The sequence below is a fragment of the Pagrus pagrus genome (genome assembly GCF_965226575.1).
Source record: "Pagrus pagrus genome assembly, chromosome: 21".
Taxonomy (NCBI): Eukaryota; Metazoa; Chordata; class Actinopteri; order Spariformes; family Sparidae; genus Pagrus; species Pagrus pagrus.
This window is the reverse complement of record NC_140208.1, coordinates 2,126,147-2,146,197: the sequence shown is the minus strand read 5'-3', so window position 1 is coordinate 2,146,197 and position 20,051 is coordinate 2,126,147. Positions and strand designations below refer to the sequence as shown.

The following is a 20,051-nucleotide window of genomic DNA, read 5'->3' as shown; positions in this document are numbered from 1 at the left end:
TCGTAACGGAGCAGTAAAATCTAAATAATAGAAGGATAGCGCCGCACACTCCTGGACCTGCTGAGCTCGAGCCTTCTGGATGTTGACTTTGAGTCCAGTCTGTGCTTGAACACAAATATTAGATTCATATGAAAAAGAGGGCGCCAACTCTGAGACATTATGGATCATTATGTATTTCTATGAATAATACAGGCCTGTTATGGTGAATTGAGTCTGTATACGTACAAACATTAGAGCAGAATACAGCACATTTTTCTGGGTACATTTTGTTCCTTGCTGGTGTATTTTTCTTATCCCCACAGATAACTGACCAAATGTGCACGATAATATATAGTGTTGAAACATTCCCTGCCATCTTAAGGAGACATATTCTGCTCATATTCAGGTTCATAATTTTGTTTCGGGTGACTACTATAATAGGTTTACATGCTTTGATGCCCAAAAAAACACATCAGTTTTCTCATACTGTCCAGCGTCGCCCTTTGAAACGCTCTGTTTTAGCTCCTGTCTCCTTAAGGCGCGCAATTTGTTCGAATTAACATGAATGTGCAAACACTTCCACTGGCGATGATTCTCAATAAGATCGTCAATATGCTTAATCACATTACAGTGAACGACTGCAAAACTAAATCCATTGCTACCTACCTGCACTCTTCCCCTCTTACGTAACACAGGCATACACCCCACAACACCGTCAAACGGTGTCACGACAATGCTCGCAAACACTGCTGCTGACCGAAGATCAGTAACAAGACACAAGGCTAGAACAAAGCCTGGAGCGTGAGGAGGCACACTATTCTGCAGGGACAGAAGCACAAAGCCGGCGATGTAGCTCCGAACAGAGACAAAAGAGGTGAAAGCAGTGTGACTAATCAGAGAGGAGGAATCACTGGTTTGAAACAATCACACTGGAGAAATCTGCCTTGGCAGAGCATTTAGATTCGATATGCTTCCTTACACATGAGCGCAGAGACTAGAGGCTTGGTTTCACCTCAAATGACCTCAAACATGAACAAAGCCTGGTGGGTACCGACGTTGCATATGACACTAATGCATCTGTTCTTCGGGTCAAAGAGGGAAGAAGGGGAATATTGATGGAGCTTTCTGCCAATCCCCCCGTCCGTTCACTGCTGCACTTCATCTTCTCCCCAACAGATGCCCTGCCTCTCACCTGCAGGACTCTGCATGGAACAACAGCTGTCTGCTACCTTATGGGCTGGAGAACACACAACCGACAGGCGATAACTCTGATAAGATGGCAAACAAGAATCCAGGGTGAAATCTTATGAAATACTGGCTGTGGTCATGGCACAAACTATATGGATTTTACTGTGTAGGAGTTCTGTTGCAGTATGTTTGAGAAAACAGCTGGAAACTCCTGTTGTTGACTGTAACAGTCTGTATTTTGTCCACTGGGCTAAGACATGAAAAGGCTCTAGAGGGAAGAAAAAACCTGAACAGATTGTACTTGTGTGACTGTGGGGATAAAGTGTTCTCCAGCATTACTCACAACCCCCCACACATTGGACGAAAATCCCTCCCTCGAGAACAAATAGTTTTGGCTTCTACGAGCGCTGCCGTAGTCTCGTGTCTTGCAGAGATTGGACTTGAAAATATGACAATATTTATGAAAGCATTTATGGCTTCAATCACTTGAGGATGTTCCCCAGTGACAGCTATGCAATACTAAAACAGCATTCCTGTCATTTTAGGAATGGATTGATATTATACACCTTTTATAATGCGTCTGTCAGAAACAAGTTTCACAATGAGAGACAGTGAATCTGGATCACTACCGCCCAGAGGTACTTTTACATTAATACACAACTAATTTGCAGATAAATCAAAGATTAGTGAAAGTTGCAGCTCAAACAGCAGGATTGATCAATGGCAATGTTGGATTTTCACCGATTTGACGCATGTCCAAAGTGTTATTTTGGCATTTAATCCGATGAATAGAGCCTGACAGATACACTGGTTGGCCAATATTAATGGCTGATATTGGCCTGTCACAGATATGTCAGTATTGGCTTGTATGTTGTCCAATATGAAAAGTTTTGTAGAGATTATAAAGCAAAAAAAAAAAGATTCTTGGGGTAATTCATGATTATTAAATTCTCAGTGACGTATAAAACCATTTCAGTGCACTGAGATCATCTTAGACAATATCAGCCTAAAATGATAGTTCACTGTTAAACTGAAAATATCCTGTCTCTGTCACATATCTTTGCCCCAAAGTGTCTGATAACCACAACTGAGGAATCATTGCAAAAAATATGTATATTGGCTGATATAGGCCCCAAAAATCGAGTACCATCGGGCTCTTCCACTGAATTATCGAAAAACTGACATTCCCATCTGGTTATTTTTAAATAAGCAGTTTATTTGTTTACTCTTAAGAAAAAGTACTATACACCGATGTATATAGCAATCACAACCTAAATTTCCATATACCATAATAGACCAGATCATCAATGATTATCATCTGGCCTTGAACACGTCAAGATCCTCCATGAGGAGCTGGAGGAGGACGAGAAGGATGGAAGACAGAAGGACATAAACACACAAACAGAACAAAGAAAGCGCGATAATCAATCAACTGACCGGCTGATCCATCTTAAATCCACTCCTTCCATCAACCACAACTGAAACCAGCCTTGCCCTGACACCCGAGCTACATTCAACAAACGTAGCCTGCAGCACTGTTGGGATTACAACACTTGGCTGAATACGCTCCTAAACAAACATACAGATGGTGCTTGTTCAGCAACCACAACAACCTGAGGAAACTGTTTACCCACACTGACAGGGGGTGACACACACATCTCTGTGCAGCATCTCAAACTTCAGCGAACTGAATCCAGAGGGATGTTTTACTTTGACGCCTCAGTACACACCCAACGGGGAATTTCTTTCATTATCTGCATCTTCTGGTGGAAAATTGCGACACATTACCGAGCCAGATCCAGTGCCAGCCGCTCTACAGTACAGTATGGGTGCTGACAAACAGGCTAAACACACATACGCAGTCGTGAGACACTGCCCACACACGCTCGCATCCGCCTGTGTGAGTCATCCAAAATTACATTCAGCATCTCTGTGGGGTTATGGCTTCGGTCCTCTGTTGTTGAGTTATTGTATTCTGGCAGTTAATAGTCGAACAAACAAAGACAACAAACAGCATGCGGAGCTGCTGGAAAACAAAATCAGTGTTTAACCGGAGAAGGGTCATTATGCTCGGTTCATATAGTTAAAAGCACTCTGAAATAATTAAAACAAACTCTTTCCCTGCTTGTAATCATCTGAAGAAGCCTCCGTGCTCAATGGTAGCTGCCGAGGAGAATGATTAAAATATCAAATCTTGTTGTTATTCTCGTTACAGGTGAGGCTGCCAACCCAGTGGGATTTTGTTTAGACATTTGTAAGTGTGACACCGCTGGATACTTTTATGTGCAAAAATTGGTGCAAAAAATTTGTATTTTAAGTCAAAACATGATCTTTTCCTAACCCTGATCAACTGTTTGTGCCTAAACCTAACCAGATCATAAGCACAGTGTTTAAATACATATAAAGTAGAAAAAAATCTAAATAAATGTAAAGTTGCAACATAAGGAAGCAAATTCGTGGTATGCAGGAACACGCACTGCCAACATTTACTCTGGCGATTGGGTTGTTGTATCACAGATATTTTTTGCCGTCATTTGGCCGTTAAAACAATTAAATTTGATTCAAAACTAATAAACACCGAGAGAAGAGCAAAACATTTTTGCCAGGATTACTTATTAACAATATTATTTCGGTACAGGCTACGCCAATTTTCAGACAGACGTTTTATTTATTTTTTTAATAATACACATTTCGTCCAATATTAAGCAGAGTTGGTGCATAAACCATTTTGAGGAGTCCTGCTGTTTTTTGACTCATCATAGGTGACTTTTTTTCTTCCAATATCTGGTAGCCATTTTTCTCTTAGCCATTCATTATTACCCACTGAGCCATTTAAATCAAATCATACAATTAATTCTGAGGCAGCATTTTACTTGTAAAAAGATGGCTACGAGTCAATGTTCATGACTCTGTAAGAAAACCCTATTTCTTCAGACAGGATGGAGGTGAACATACGTCTCTGATGTAGATTCAGACCTGCCGTTACTGCGGATTAAAAGTTCACAAACATTTTCTGGCAGTTAAGTTGAATATGGTCTGAGCAGCCTTGGCAGAGAAATGCACTCAGAGTATTTTTCTGCTCGACACTTTATTTTGATATTGTGTTCTGTAATTGATGTCCCTGATGCGAGATGATTTAATCGCTGACATTTGTCGTCTCTACCTTCCCTCCTCGGTGGAGAAACAGACCTGAGTGTTATCTAATGGGAGCTGGCACCTCTGGGCCTCTTCATCTTCTGCGCCTTTGATGAATTAATAAAGACCTGTTAGTTTCTCTAAACACAGCCCAGGACAAAGCTGAGCTACCTCATCGTATCGGTTCAAAAACACCCCGGGGGCCTCCACCACTGCAGCACCGATTGCCACAGGAGCGAGCAGCAGTAGCACCCAGCAGTGGGTCAAACTGGCAGCGGCACTCTGCTTCTCCTCGCTCCTGCTGACTCCATAATGATACGGCCTGCTGATGACAGGAAGAAACCCCACTGCTGCATTTCTGCATGATGGCATTTTCATACCCGACTCTTTACAGCAGAGCGTCCTCTTGCTGACAGCTTTTCATCCTCTTGTGTTTTCCTTCTCAACCTTCTTTTCAGTGGAGCTTCAACTAATGGTCATGTTTTTATTGATTAATCCGGCTTTAGGTTTCCAGTGAATCCTTTAGTCGATTAAATGTCAGACAATAGTGAAAAATGCCCATCACAAGGGCTGCAACTACTGCTCATTTACATTATCGATTAATCTATGGCAATTACTTTCACAATAACTTATCATTTAGTCAGTAAAATGTCAAAAGATTGTCAAGATTGTTCTTCAAAATCTCCCACAGCCCAAAGTGACATCTTCAAACTGCTTCTTTTGTCCAACCAACAGTCCAAAAACCCCAAAGACTCTTTATTTACCTTCACGAATGACAAAGAAAATCAGCAACCTCACATTTAAGAACCAGCAAGCATTTGATATCTTTGCTTGAAAACTGACCGAAACAATTGCTCGATTATTAAAATAGCTGGCAATTACTTTTACTTGGATCGTCTAATGGTTGCACCTCTACCCATCACAACTTCCCAGAGCCCAAGGTAGCGTCTCCAAATAGCCCGTTTTGCCTGGCAACAGTCCAGAAGCCGAAGAGACTTGATTTATAGTGACAAACAACAAAGAAAAGCAAGAAATCCTCACATTGGAGAAGCTGGAAACAAAATGTCTTTCATGCATTTCTTGATAGACGACTTAAACAAATCAGTTATCATCCCCATTAATTTTGTCAATCAATTAATCACTTAATCAACCATATAGAGCGCTGCAGGGATGACGTATTTTACGTTGTTGAACAAAACGTGAAAATCTCTTCAGCTTGTGTTACACAAGGACCTTATGTCAGACATTTACCTGAAAACCCACCGGCTTCAGGACGAGGAAACCTGAAGTGCAGATATGCTAACTGATTGCAGGTGTAAGGACTCTAGAGTACCAGCGTCCATTCACATTATAGCAGATTCTGTCTCTTCTCTGCTCCATCGTCTTCCTCCACCTCCTCCACCTCCTCCTCCTCCTCCTCGCTGTGGTTTCTCACCACTCATTAACGATCCAAAGAAACCTCCCACAGGTCACAACATCAGGCGCCTACTCCTTGTGTACCATTGATCCCTCATTAGAGCCTTTTCAAAGAAAGAGCAAGTGCGTTTGTGTGTTTTCATGCAGTCGGCCACAATCTGAAACGACTCCCATCACAGTTCAACCATCCTGCCTCTGCCACACAACCATGACCTCTCCCTGACCTGACCTCCTCAGACACATCTTTGGCTCTGTGAGCACTCGTGGCCTTTTCTTCTCCTCCTGCATCCACCAACACCTCCTATATACGAAAATGCTTTTAGGCATCCGAGCTCTCCGAGTGTTGGAGTGTGGAACGGTGACAAGTTTCCTGTAATAAAAGAGAAAACCCTCGCTGTACTTCCGCTGCTGAAATTTACCTCGCCTGGAGAGCTGCCCTGAGTGCAGTGAGACTGAAGAGTAACACCTCTCCACCGCCGCCGTCGCCGCCGCCGCCTGCCTCTCTGCTGAAGAGGAGCTTTGTTGTGGAAATAACAATGGATGACCTGAGCATTTGTCACCTTTTGGCTCTCGAGTTTCAACAAGAGCAAGGTGATCCGTTCAGTCAACATAGAAGTTTGAGCGATGAGCTTTTCTCCTTCTGACCTGCCATCTCACTGTGACTGTACCTGAACTCATCCTGGCATCTTAATTCCAATATGTGGTCCAGGTGACGCAAAGTAACTATCTATGAAGATTAGTAGAAACATTTTGGATCAACATTGATGCTCTGCCCCCATTCAGCGAGTTAAAGTCTAGTCCAGCTGCTCCCAGTAGTTTCCCTCCCGGTGGTGACAGCCTCTCCTCTGCAACTTGAACTGAACTGCCCTGGAGCAAACTGTCAGGTGGAGCAGGTGAAATTTAACATGTCTGACTCGCACCACTGTTGAAAATGAAGCACTGTGAGCAGAGGCAGAGGCAGAGGGGAGGTTGGACGCTGCCGGAGTGGATTCACTGGTGCTAGAAAGGATCAATTAGTCCACATCCAGCCAATTAATCGATCACAGTTCTGTTAATTGTTTACACTTGATATTGCTCGTCGTTTGTCTCTAATTGCTTTAAACATTTTTGACATTTTATAGACTAAATACTCAGCTGCCTTTGTAGACTGACATCAATCTCTATGAGCTTCTACCACGAGGATTTGATTATCAGGGATATTTTCCAGAATCGATGCCTCCCTGGTGTCTCCCGGTCATCATCATCTCTTCATCACTAACACACTTCACAGCATACAGAGCCAGCTGTGCTACCACGCGTGGCCATACACACGCTGAGACACCTCTCGGGTCAACTGAGACAAAGTTATCCGCTGTCTGTCCTCTACCAGCGTCCTCTGCTCATCCGTGCACCGGTGCAGCAGGTGTCCCTCCGCGGCAGGAGGACGCGCGGTCAGCGGCGGCGGAAACAAACTGAACCAAACTGTGCGTCTTACCTTGTAGACATTCTCCGTTATACGGTGCACCTCGTCGGTCCGGGACATCCTTGTAGGAACGTCAGTCAGAACCATAGACTAAGATTTCCTTTGGGTGAGGTTGAGATGATTTTCCGCACAGTGACGGGAGAAACGAGACAGCTGTCGGCGCGGGGATGGCGGCTCCTGTCTGCGGTGACTGAGAGAGACGAGCTCGTCTGACCGTGGGATCCCTGCTTTTATAGGAAAGTCCTCCGCTGCGCCCACACCGGCTCCCCACGCAGCCACTCAGTCAGCCGGCGCCTCTCGTCGGAGCGCAGAGGCGGACTCACTCCGAGAGGGGCGGTGCTGCCTTCACGGGCGGTGGGAAATACAGGAACTTAGGGTCTGAGAACCCTCAAGAGGAGATGGGACCGAGGCAAGTGTCAGCAATATGGTTTACTTTATGGTTTACCAAGGAGAAAACATGGGCTGGGCCTCCATCAACTCCCCATTGTACAGTTTTTCTAAGCTAAGATGCTGCCTGGCCACAGGTTCACGCTGATAGTTTATTTAAAGCTACTACAGGTAGTTTTAACTGGTTATGAAACAGTCTCAGTTTTACACTGATGCCTCTGTATGTCCTACATGAGCATCAAGACCATCAGTGAGAAGATGAACTGTTTCTATTTAGTTTTTCTTCACGTCTGCGTGCAGACTGAAAGAGCCGGTGTTACTGTGATTAGTGCAAAGCCAGTTAAAAAGAAGCAGGAGGAGATTTTTCTTTAGATGATTTTCTTTCTGACATTATATTTTGTGGTTTTGACAGTAGAAACACGACCACTTTTGTCCACATCAAGAAAACATCAACGTTACTGACGTTCTCCGTTTGAAGTGTTAAATGGAAATGTTACTCTCTACAACATGGGACCTTTACTAATGAAGCCAGAAACTGGACCCTCTTCAGGACAGGGCCTTATCATCAGTGGTGCATATTTTGTATCTATGTTTTTTGCGATTAAACCATGACATACATTAGGACTGGACCTTGAAGGCCCAGGAGTTCTGGGAGACAGTTGCCTGTTTTGCCCAGATAAAGGTAAGACAGCCTCACCTATGCCAAGAGTCTGCAGGTTGTCTTTCCAACCAGGTAATCCAGGAGATTTCACTGGTCTTCATGGCACATGATTGGACACCTGGAATCGTACTTTATTTTGACATTTCGGTCGACTCAACCTTCTTCAGATACCAACACAACCGAAACATCATAAATGATTAAATAACCTACACCAGAGGTAAACAAGACACTGACTCATTGGTCCTTTATCTGACTGAGGGTTGTGACAGTTGGATAATGTTCCTGACTGTGGCTCTGACGTATCATTAACCTCACCGTGCTGTGTATTGATAAACCCAAGGTGCTGTCCATGGTGCTGAAGTATGGTCCTGAAGATCACAGTGAGAGGTGACAACATGACGTCATGGACGTGAGAAGGTCAGAGACACACTGCTGCCTGTAGGGTTCCCATAATATTCATGTGTTCATTCAGTAGTGTTTGTGATGCTGAATTACAGCCCCAGACCAAGTGTCTTTTAAAACCCTTACCCTGACCATGTGGCCATCTTCCCTGTTAAAAAATAAATAAGAAATAACCAAATACCTATCACATATTCAGATGTGCAGGACAGACTATCTTTTGGCATTTTCTCAAATGTATTCAGAGTGGAAAGCCAAAATACCAAAGACTTGTAGTCGCATGAACTGGACTTTCTCATGATGCTGTTAGCCTATTAGTTGTTTATAGTTATCACGTGTTCTTAATAATTTAACTCAAACATCGATTATTCTCCATAATGTTTTCCCTTCTGCCGAGCCACCGTCCTCACATCCTTATTATTACTAACTAACTCTGACCAAAAGCCTCAGAAAGTGAGACCTTGAGATCCTGGTGCTTTACGATGAGTCCCTGAATGCAGCATAACATTTAAACAAGCCACGCCCCCTCCGTTGTGTCACACGCTGCCCACGCCGCTGCCTCTGCTACAACCATTCAGAGGACCTGACTGAGCAGCTCCATACAGAACCTGGACCAGAACCCACATGTATTCACTATGGTTTCATCTACAAAAACATTAAATCACTGTAATATTGATGAAACTCTTTGGCGTTAGAAGTGTTTGTGGTGCTCTGGGCTGTTAATTATTTTACTAATTTGTATCCAGTAGCTGAGATTATCCACTTGGTATTTTTTGTTGACAATGCAACATTTATTAGACCCGGAGATGAGCGTTAAACGTGTGTTTACCCTGCTCTGAAGCTGTGTGGCTCCACTCCTCTTGGCTGAGTGGGCTCTGGTTGGTGTGAGTGGGATGCAGCCACATTTTTCTTGGATTACAAAGCCTTGTGTGGTGGGTTGGGGAATCCCACACATCTTAGCACATCACGATCTGAAGCCCTTTCAATGACAATTTATGAAACAGGGACAAAGCAGAAGATGACAGAAGACCAGACAGACAGAGAGAGGGGACAGTCATGCCTTTTTTATTCGGCAACACATTTTTTCAAAGGGATAAAACAGATGAGATATTTTAGGGCCGGTGGCAGCGGGCATAATAAAGTGTAACCTCAGCTCACTATGAGAACAGACTGTTTTTTTTTACTGTCACATCTAATTAAAGCAGATCCTGAGGAGACCAAACTGCAGACGGTTAGTGAAAATCAATCAGGCATGTTTGGTCTTCACCAGAGCAAACAGCAACATTCTCACTGTCAGCAAGCTATTGATTTACTCCTCTGTGAGAATTCAATCCCCACAATTAGTTTGCACAACTCAATGTGGGCTTCAATTATGTTTGCTGATGAATGCCAATCCATCTCGAAGTATAATTATAGAGAAATAAATTAAGATAATGGTTGTTAATTATGGTTAGTTCCAGTAATGAGCAGAGCTGCAGACATGAGACTCAAGTCGGGCTTTAAGTCGCAAAAATGAGGACTGTAGAGAAGAAAACAAGCCTCGAATTAAAAACATATTAAAGCAGCAACAGGTGCACAGCTTGAATAAATAATCATTAGGTCTGTGCAATAAAATGATTTGATCTCATGAAAATTAACACATCTTAGTTGTCAGCATTCAGAAACCTTAGACACGAGTCAAGTCACAAACTAGGACTTGAGACGTTACTTGTGACCTGACCCAGACTTGCCCTCAAGGACTTGGCCCTACATGTCCTGAACTGAACATGAACTGATCTTCACCTTCACACAACCCTGTAGAAAGAAAGACAGGAAGACAGGTTCAAGTCATGAACATTAGGACTTTACACATCCTCAAAGCAATATTCAATATTTTGACAGATGCTTATTCACTTTCTTACAATAATTAGATTAGAAGACTGATAACTAATGTCTAACACATCCTGATATCTAAACAAGTGAATAGATTGATTGCCAGTGACCAAATTAAATTAAATATATCACTATTCCCAAAATATTATGGCCGTTGCAGTTTGGTTAGGTTAGGGTGAGAAAACTACGTGGTTAGGTTCACGAATGTTGTTGGATGGTTTGGGTTAAAATCACTACGTTAACTTTAGTTTCAAACATACCTTCACGTCCGTGCTTGTTTAACCCAAACGTCCATCTCTGACCTCCCTGTACAGATATTTCTCTACAGCTACAGCCAGAATTTGGTTAGCATAGCTTAGCATAAAGACTGTAAACAGGGGGAAACAGCTAGCCTGGCTGCCCTGGAAGTCACTGCACCTGGTCAAGAAATAGAAACCCCAACTTGTCATTTTACCACTTTGGTTTTTGTACATTTTTAAAGGTAGATTTTTTAGTATTCAGTGGAAAACTCCGTGTTTCACCCTCGACAGTGTTTGGTTTGTAACTTCTGGGCCACCGTAGAAACATAAAGGTGCAACATGGCCGACAAAGTCTCATTCTGAGGAAACAAAAGACAACGATTCTTTGTCTCAGATGAATGACAAGATAAAAATAATATTACCATTTCTGCTCCTAAAGCTCCCTAAATCCTACACACTGGTCATCTAAACAAACTAGATTGAAACATGACTCCTTAAAGACTTTGTGTTGGTTATTTATGCCTTTATTTGATAGCAAACAGGTGTAAGATGACAGGAAATGAGGGCAGAGAAAGATGGGGAATGATTTGCAACAATGGTACGTTGTTAGACTCAAACGGTCAAAAGTTCAGGAGCTTATTCTTCAGGCCGCTGATTAAGATGTGAAAGCAAAAACAGTCCAGGATGCAGTAAATGGTCAGCATTTATAGACCTGAACGACTTACAATTTATTTCTGAACACTTACGTGACTTGACAAAACAGTTCCTCCTGTGTATATTCAGCGCACAGTGGAGGTGTACGCAGGTAGGCATGAATCTGGGTGGGCAGGACACACACACACCTACATACCTGAATCCATCCATTCAGCAGCATTTGATCTCCCCTTCATGCTCGTCCTACTCACCATCGTCCGTGATTCATCAGCGCGGCGCTCTGACATTCAGGTTGTTGTCTGTGTGCGTCGCCCACTCCCACACAGCACCAATGAGCTTGTAGTGCACAGTCAGCTGCAGAATGGGAGCCCGTCCATTCAAAAAGAGTGCATCACTGTGAAGTGGATGTTCATAAAGACACCAAATCAGGCTATTTCAGCCTCGCAGGACTCTTGAACAATGGAGAGTCAATACGAAGGGGTTTTTTTTTCAGGTACACTTCAAGGTCATAAATAGGAACATTCAGTGTCCTCGTCTCCGCTGCTGTTTGTCCTGTAGTTGAATAAGCTTTATTTAAACCTCTCATCTGACAAAGAAATGCCAGAAAGAGAAACAGAAAGAAAAGCTTCTGCATCTCGACTCCATTATCTTCATTTGTAAATAAAATCTTGCGTATACACGTTTACAGATGGACGGTATGTGGACACTCATCACACCCACATGGGATTTTTATGTAAAAACCACGAATGCTCACTTAAAGGGACAGTTCACCCAATAACCAAACACATACACAGTATTTCCTCTTATCTGTGGTGCTGTTTACCCATCTAGATTGTTTTGTTGTGGGTTGCCAAGTTTTGGAGATATTGGCAGTAGATAAGTCTGCCTTCTCTCCAATGTAATGGAGCTGATGGCACAGTTTGTGGTGCTCAACTCGTAAAAAACAAAATCACATTTCTGGAAAATCCCTTTCCAGAAATCATGACCAGGGGTCCGTTTCACAAAGCAGGTTCAACAAACTCTGAGTCTAACCTTGAACTCTGAGTTGATCTACTCTGAGATAGAAAACTCTGAGTTTTCGGTTCCAGAACAGCTGATTTGAGTTAGTTTGATCAACTCGGAGTAGTTTCACCTGGAGTTAAGCGCGTGCGCCACAAGTCTAAAAAGACAGCGTCAATGGAGCCCCGATTCGACGAGTCACCATGGCAACGGAGAAGAGGAGGGCTACGTTTTTTTTATTAATGCGCTCATATGGTGAGTTTGAGCACGTTTTTAGAAGGAAGTGTAAGCAGCTTAAGATGAAACATAAAAACATTGTTCAAACAGGTGAGACCTCGGCATAATCTCACGGGGTACCTCATTTTGATCATGTTTTACGTTGTAAAGTAAATATTAAGTGGCTGTTTGACTGTACAGTTGTTTTATCCCCAACATAATGCTGTTTTCACACACATAATTGTCTTCTCATCTACATCATGTTCTGTTAAAGAATTAAGCCTATTTAAACTAACACAGACTTCTACTCAGCCAACAGAAAGAAAGCAGATGCCCGTAAAACGGGTGGTGGCCCAGCACCGCCACCTCTAACAGAGGCAGAGCCAGAGCCCTAAGCCAGAATTTAGGAAGGCCAGTGGCTGAGCTCATCCTCTGAGCTACCCCCCAAGACACAAGTGCTTTAATAAAATGTAATATGCCTAGAACTATCTATATATTTTAAGCCTATTCATAAAAATATTTATTTCCCTTTCATGACTTTTTTTTACTTTTGTAAAGTGCTCTGCATCTCCGACGTTGTATAAAAAACTCCCATTTGCAAAAAAGCGCAGCGCAACACACAATATCTGCTGGGATGTGAGAGCATGACTTCGGTTGGTAATGTTGGAAATGTAAGGACGGATTAGGTTGTGTATGTAAATGATGGACTGTGACGTGAAACGGACCGCTCAAAAAGATAATTGTCTGGAAATGCAAGAACATCTATGCGCGGTCTGATAATCATCTCCCGACGAATATTTAATTCTCTGCGCAGTAATGCTGCACCTTCATCCACGGGATCATTATCAAAAGGACATGCCATGGTAGTGAAAATAGTCGCCACCTAATACAACTTCTAATGTCGCCTACTGACTGATTTTTGCAATGATTTTCTCAAAAAACAGACGGCAGAACTATATTACGCCAAAACTCGCCTGCTGACTGAATGAATGAGGAAATCAAATACGTGTGTGGCTGAAAGAGGGCGGAGACAGAGAGAAACTCAAGGTTTGTTGAGAAAAACCTGGTCCCGACCAGGTTAGGTTCATAGAGCATGTTACCATGGTAACTGACCGAGAGCTTAAGTTACCTCTCTCTGTGAAACAGGCTAGAGTTACCCCTCTTTCTCTGGTTTGAGTTACCTCCCTTTGTGAAACGGAAAACTCAGAGTTTCCCTCATTTCAGGGTTAACAGACTCAGAGTTTTCACTAAACCTGCTTTGTGAAACGGACCCCTGGTTACTCAAGATAATCCACAGACCTTGTTGTGAGAAGTTTCATGTCAGAAATCTCTTTTTTTGTATCACTGTGCAGAAGGAAGCACACATCTCTCACGGACGAGAGCAGAGATGCTATAAGATATGAGACAAACCATATGAAGCATTTTGAACAGAAAACTGTGTAACGCCAGCGATGGCGGCTATATGACACAAATCCTGCCCCTTTCCCACAAAAGCCAATCGCCATCTGTATCACAGCTGAACTGGGAAACATATCAGTCAATCCTTTTTGTGCACCAACGCGAGCGCACAATTGAGGATAAGACAGAGGTTCATGTTTCATTTGGTGTGGATGTAGAGGGCCTTCTGAGGCAAGGGTGAGGATGATATGCTAATGCACATGATTACCAAGAAATGTGAGGTTATTCAAATATTAGACATTAAACTCACTTAAACTAAAGAGATGAGGTGACGGCGTCAAATCGCAGCAGTCAGGATTTTTAAATTAAACTTTGTGCATGTGTAGTAGAAGTATGACGTGAGAAAAAAAGTATTTTAAACCTTATTTTGGGGCAAAATTAATGAACCTTTTTAAGCGTTTTTTAACAGATTTGAATGACAATTCTATACATGCCATTTTTAAGTCCTAGTGACGATTGAACGTAAAGTTATGGCTCTCTTCCTATTCATTTAAATGGTCTCCATACCCCCAAATAACTGTAAAGATGGCTGCCGAGTGGCAAGACTTTCCCAATATCTCCAAAACTCTGTAACTCACAACAAAACAGTCTAGATAGATAAAAAAGCACTACAGGTAAGAGGACAAATATGTATTTTTGATTTTGATGTGAACTGTCCCTTTAACAGCTTCCGGCCTTCTGGTTTCAGACTTTTATTTGGAGCCTGGCTGCAGAGGTTTTGTCTGATTCGGCCATAACAGCATTAATGAAATCCACCGGTGGCGCTGGGTGGTGAGGTCTGGCTCCTGGAGGTGTTGGATGGAGTTGAGGTCCGGGCTTTGTGGAGGGAGAACTCATTTCTTAAGGAGCTTTTTGCAAAGAGCCATCGTCAGGTTGAAACAGGAAAGTTTGACACAAAGCTTCACACTGTTCTCCAAAAAACAGTCTCACTGTAGCATTACTGCTATTTTTGCCATGTAATAAATTCTGCATGCCGACTCAAACTGAGTCACCGGCCCTCACAGGACGCTTGAGAAAACATTTGTCGCCACCTTGTGTTCAGAGACGGTACATCTAAATTATGAGCCGCTGTGATGCGACAACGTATGACAATAAAAAAACACTTTTATTGTAAAAACAATGTACATGATAGATACAGAGAGGTACAATTTCAATTTAAGACGACTACTTTGACGCTGTACTGATGAAATGACGGGTGCAGCCTGACACAATTAGTCATCAGTGTTTTCTGTCTGCGAGATTAACTGATTTACAGATTAGTTAGATAGATCTTCAAAGATACACAAGCCTAAGCCTCACGAATGTAGGTCATCATTTTGCTGCAACTTAACGCAGATCTATACAAGTTGAATCTGAGCACGATATGCACAGTAAAATAATTACAGGCCTGCGCTGATAATACTCAGTGGGTAAAGATCCAGGTTCTGCCTCGGAGAGATTAACTACTGTTGTCTGGGCTTCATAGGTAAACCCACAGACAATATGATTAGCCCTTTCTCCAATGACACTGAACTAATCCACAAGGGGAGCGGAGAATTAGATGAGGTAAGCTGCTTGAAAAGGGGTCAGACGAGAGAATATTCTGCGAAACAGCTGCTTGTGTTTGGGTACTTTCGAAAAAAAGTCCCAGTTTAGGGTCAAATAAGTTGTATGAGAGCGAAGCTGTGAGTCTGAGTCAGACGAGGCCTGGACTGAAGAGAGGTTATGTTTTTATCATGTCTGTCTTAAAGGGCCAGTTCACCAAAACTCCAAGAAAACCACTCAATCCTGCTGTGTGGAGGTGCAGACAGCTTTGGTTTCATTTGTTAACTGAAATGACATTTAGTCATTAACATGTTTCTGTAAGTTTACTGTCAATAGAAACCACAAAACAATGACTGCCCAGCTGACTTAACATTAAAGTCTGTGGTGTTGGTTGGCAGCATGACAGGAACACTGATAATAATTCCTGAAAATCTTCTGACTCATGAAGAAACCAACACGTGTCAACTCAGGCGGTCTTCATCGAGCAAACATGACGGTTTATTACTATTCAAGAAAGGATTTTGACGACTTCAGTGCCTCTGATCGCTTTAAAACTGCCTGAAAATACCACAAGCTTCATTAGAAGTTAACTCAACAGTCATTGTTTCGTTTTTTTACTCGACCACTGACGAAAATTCTCCATTTAAGCAGACTGAGAACTGTCAGTAAATTACTGTGTAGACGGGAGGCACGTACATTTTCCATCTAATTTTATTTGTTTAATGTAAAGTCACATTTAATGTCGTTTTTTCTATCATGTTGAGTCAACGTCAATAAATTAAATAACGACATGTGTGATTTATTACAGGAGACAGAAATACTTGAATAACAAACACTTGAAAAACAATTTGTTCATGTAGACGGTCTCTTAAACTTTTTTTATAATCTGATTAAACACATAAGGTTTATTTACGTCTGCAGTAATTCAATCAGACTCAGTTATTTCATTTATATAAACATTGACTCAACATGATCAACAACCTTCGCATTAAATGTGACACTTTGACACTGAACTACTTCCAATCAGGGAAACAAAACTATTTCATTACAGTTGGATTTTAAGATTTCTATTTTCCTTGGAGATTTCTTTGGTAGAAAAGTGAACAAATAACATTTTAAAAAAACTGTACAGATCTGTGGATTATCCAGTGGAGTGATAGTTTTCCCCGGAAAGAAAAGAAAAGTATTAAAAATCTATGTTTTACTTCCTTAATCGTCACAAATGAATTTCCAGCCAATTCGACTGTAAGCGACTGTAACTCTTCTTAGAGACGAGTTTCTTAAAATCTGGACAAATCAAATGAAAAACATGATTAAACTCGAGGTCTTTTTGTAATTTGGGTGAACTGACCCTTTACAGATTTTAAATGTATCCAATAAGAGAAGATCCATGAGGACGATCTGATTAAATAAAATGAGTAACACATACATGCATTTAATATAAGTTAATGTGTGTAAAATGATTTAGTGGTGAACATAAAGAACACTCGAAGGTTAGGCACAAGTATCTGATGTCACAGGTCTTCATGGTTCAGTCCTGCAGCGGACCAGTCCCGACTGTCTCCAGGTGTCCACCTGCAGCAGACGAGGACGAACAGCAGCTGGATGTTATGAAGGAAGCCCAGTATCTGAGAGAAACTGCCGTCACTGTATCGCAGGCCGCTGAAGGAGCAGAGAGAGCTCTCCAGCAAATGTTTGTGTGGTTGGAGGTTGATGGAGGATCGGAGTGTTGTGGAGCAGCTCCAGCAGCTCGGCTGAGGGAGGTCAGTCAGGTTCCTACGCAGCCAGCAGCTCTCGCTCCGGCTTCTTTCTGGGCCGCTCCCTCTCTGAAACAGATCAGGTTCACAGAGTTACAAAAGGCAGCGAGGAAGACGAAGGTGGAGAAGGACAACTGGAAATGTGTGAAGAAGCTCTGACTTTTACTCTCCTGATAGCACTGCCCGATATCGAGTACTGATCGATACCAGAGCCATCGTTTTGTGTAACACTTCTCACACTATGCAGGGCTCAACAGTAACTGTTCGATCAATCACATACATCCACATGTATCAGCCAATGGGGCGCCTACAAAAGTGGGTTCGTTATGTGGTCATGCGGCTTATAACCAATGAAGAGAGATCCTGAGAGGGAACAAACCTGGTTTCTCCTCGGAGGCCTCCGGGACCTCAGGCAGCTCTTCTGAGGGAACTTCAGGAAGCTCGACGTCTCCCTGAGGGACAGTTTAAAGGACCAGAGATCAGAGACAACTCAGGATCGGGAAGAGAATAAAGAGGACGGCTCTGTTTGGGATCATCTGAGCCGCTGATATCACGTTTGTTTCAGTTTCATGTCTGAAGACTCAAACTTCAAACACCTGAGTGTTCTCACACTAACAGTGATGCTGATTAGACCCACCTGAGTTATGGCCTCCAGCTCAGCCAGCACAGCATCTTCATCTTCTTGTGTTAAAGAGCCGGCGAGCATCTCGTCTATTTGCTGCAGAGAGACGACAACAACAGCTTTATAATGGAAATCAGAGTCCGACTTGATGACATATAATCTGATCTGCAGGCTGGAAGAAATAAACAGTCCTGTGTTTCCGACTCACCCTTTGGTACTCAATGGAGTCTTGAGTTTCATCCATGATCCGTTCGACTTCTTCAATAGACATCACCTAACGTGGGAAAAACCAGAGCTCATCAATAACCAGTGACACACAGGGCGAGGCAGAAGGTGTGACGCATTTACGTCGCCTACCTCGTGCATTTTCTTCAGACAATCATTTCCAACTTTCAACCCATCGATGACTTTCCTCTCAATCTGTGCAAACTCCAGATCTTGAACCTGAAATAAGCAGAAGAACCGTTAGTTTCACTTTCGTGCTGCTGCTGCTTCACACCGTGTCAGCCACACCCTCTGATCGCTCACCATGCGCTCCAGGTTGCCTATCTGGTTCTCCGTCTTGTCCAGAAGTTGCTCCTGGTAGCGCTTCTTCTTCAGCAGGAGGAGCGCTTTCCTGTTTGAGTCACGAAGAGAGTGAAATCAGAATCACTTTCACAAAATCCAGCCTGATTTTTCTCTGCTACTTTCATTTTAGACAAAGTGAAAGTGTTCACGGATCTTTATTTCTGTATGATCCTCCCCGAAACAGTGTGAAAAACATCAGACGCCAAAGAAGATAAATGTGTCTGAGAGGGATCAACAGGTCAGATGAACTGATCTGTTTAACTATTACAACTGCTCAGTTCATCATTAATGATCTTTTCCTGTTTTCACTCATTCACTTCACTGTAATCTCAGGTACACTCACTCTTTTTTGCCATTTCTGAGCAGCTGCTTGGCCAACAGCCTCTCCTTCTCCAGCTGCAGGTTGATCCTCTTCTGATACTGCCTCAGCTTATCTCTCTGCTGTTTCAGTTGCTGTAATGAGGAAACAGACACATGAGCACACACCGCATGTACACAACCCTGTCACTTACACACAGACACACTTCAAACTGATTTATTAGTGTCACACACCAACTTCTTGTTGTGCTACACAACGAGCTGACTTTGTTTATTCACTGCAGCTCTGTGTCTGTCTGTCCACAGTAGCTTCAATCTAAACATCTGTAGTAAAACATGTTTACAAAAAAGCGAGGCCAGATTTATGTTATCCTCCTCGGATAAAATCGGCATACAAGTAGCTGAGCACCATTTTGGTTTTAGTGGTTAAGAGTTAAGTGCCGTTGAATCAGATTTAGTTCACGACACGTTAAAATAAAAGTATATTTTTTGAGATACAATCGTGCCGAACTGAAGAGTTTCTTATAGAGAGCTAATATGGTAAAGTTTTGTTGTGTGAGCTGTGTGTGTACGATCACTGATACGCAAAGTTGTTTAATTACCACATTTGTCAAAGCGGTTTGGCGCGACTGACTTGTGTTACAGGACAGAACGTACAGTGTCGAGGCTTATATTGACAGTTTAGTCGGCTAGCTAACGTTAGCTAGCTGTGACACTTACCAAAACCGCTTTGTCTTGTTCTGTCACTCGGGTCTGTTTCTTTTTTCCAAAAAGATTTCCCATCCTGACACAGCATCCCAGCTACACTCTGCAACCAGGAAGAAAAACGTGAAACTTGTCCGATTTGTAACTGTTTTTCTAACTTGTAAGAGGCAGACTAGTGTCGCTTCTCCTCCATTATTTGTGTAGTCATCTGTGAAAGTGTCCACACCCACATCAGGAAGGACGGTGTCCGGGCAGGGACAAAGCCTGGCGGAATGAGAGGCGGACACGACAAGGACGTCATTAAAATTAAGGATGTGGCAGATTGACCTTTATTAAGTCTTCAAACTAGATGTCGATCATTAATGAGGCTCCGTACAACTGAGTCGAGTGTGAAATAAAAGACGCGAGTTTGTTTAAATGAAGTCTCAGCGAGTGTCCTGAAGCTGAACAACGAGTCTTCACTGCCCTCTCGTGGTCACACAGCAGAACTGCA

General features: G+C 42.7%; 2 protein-coding genes across 3 annotated transcripts in view; both read right to left on the bottom strand.

Moving 5' to 3' along the window:
- Positions 1-7,468, bottom strand: part of baiap2b (BAR/IMD domain containing adaptor protein 2b) — a 71,003-nt gene extending 63,535 nt beyond the window's left edge. The window contains exon 1 of one of the 2 annotated variants that reach the window (XM_084341684.1): positions 7,193-7,468. In XM_084341684.1, coding sequence (XP_084197810.1) covers positions 7,193-7,267 — 75 coding nt within the window. In that variant the 5' untranslated portion in view covers positions 7,268-7,468. The remainder of the gene's footprint in view (positions 1-7,192) is intronic. The other variant, XM_084341683.1, reaches the window with a different exon arrangement.
- Positions 7,469-15,151: 7,683 nt separating this feature from the next.
- Positions 15,152-19,964, bottom strand: chmp6b (charged multivesicular body protein 6b). The gene is made up of 9 exons (XM_084342099.1): positions 19,789-19,964; positions 19,574-19,661; positions 18,879-18,988; positions 18,497-18,584; positions 18,326-18,412; positions 18,177-18,242; positions 17,984-18,064; positions 17,726-17,798; positions 15,152-17,415 (listed from the first exon to the last, which is right to left on the bottom strand). The coding sequence occupies exons 2-9, from the start codon at positions 19,634-19,636 to the stop codon at positions 17,366-17,368; spliced, it is 618 nt and encodes a 205-aa protein (XP_084198225.1). The 5' UTR covers positions 19,637-19,661; positions 19,789-19,964; the 3' UTR covers positions 15,152-17,365.
- Between the last annotated feature and the right edge of the window lie 87 nt (positions 19,965-20,051).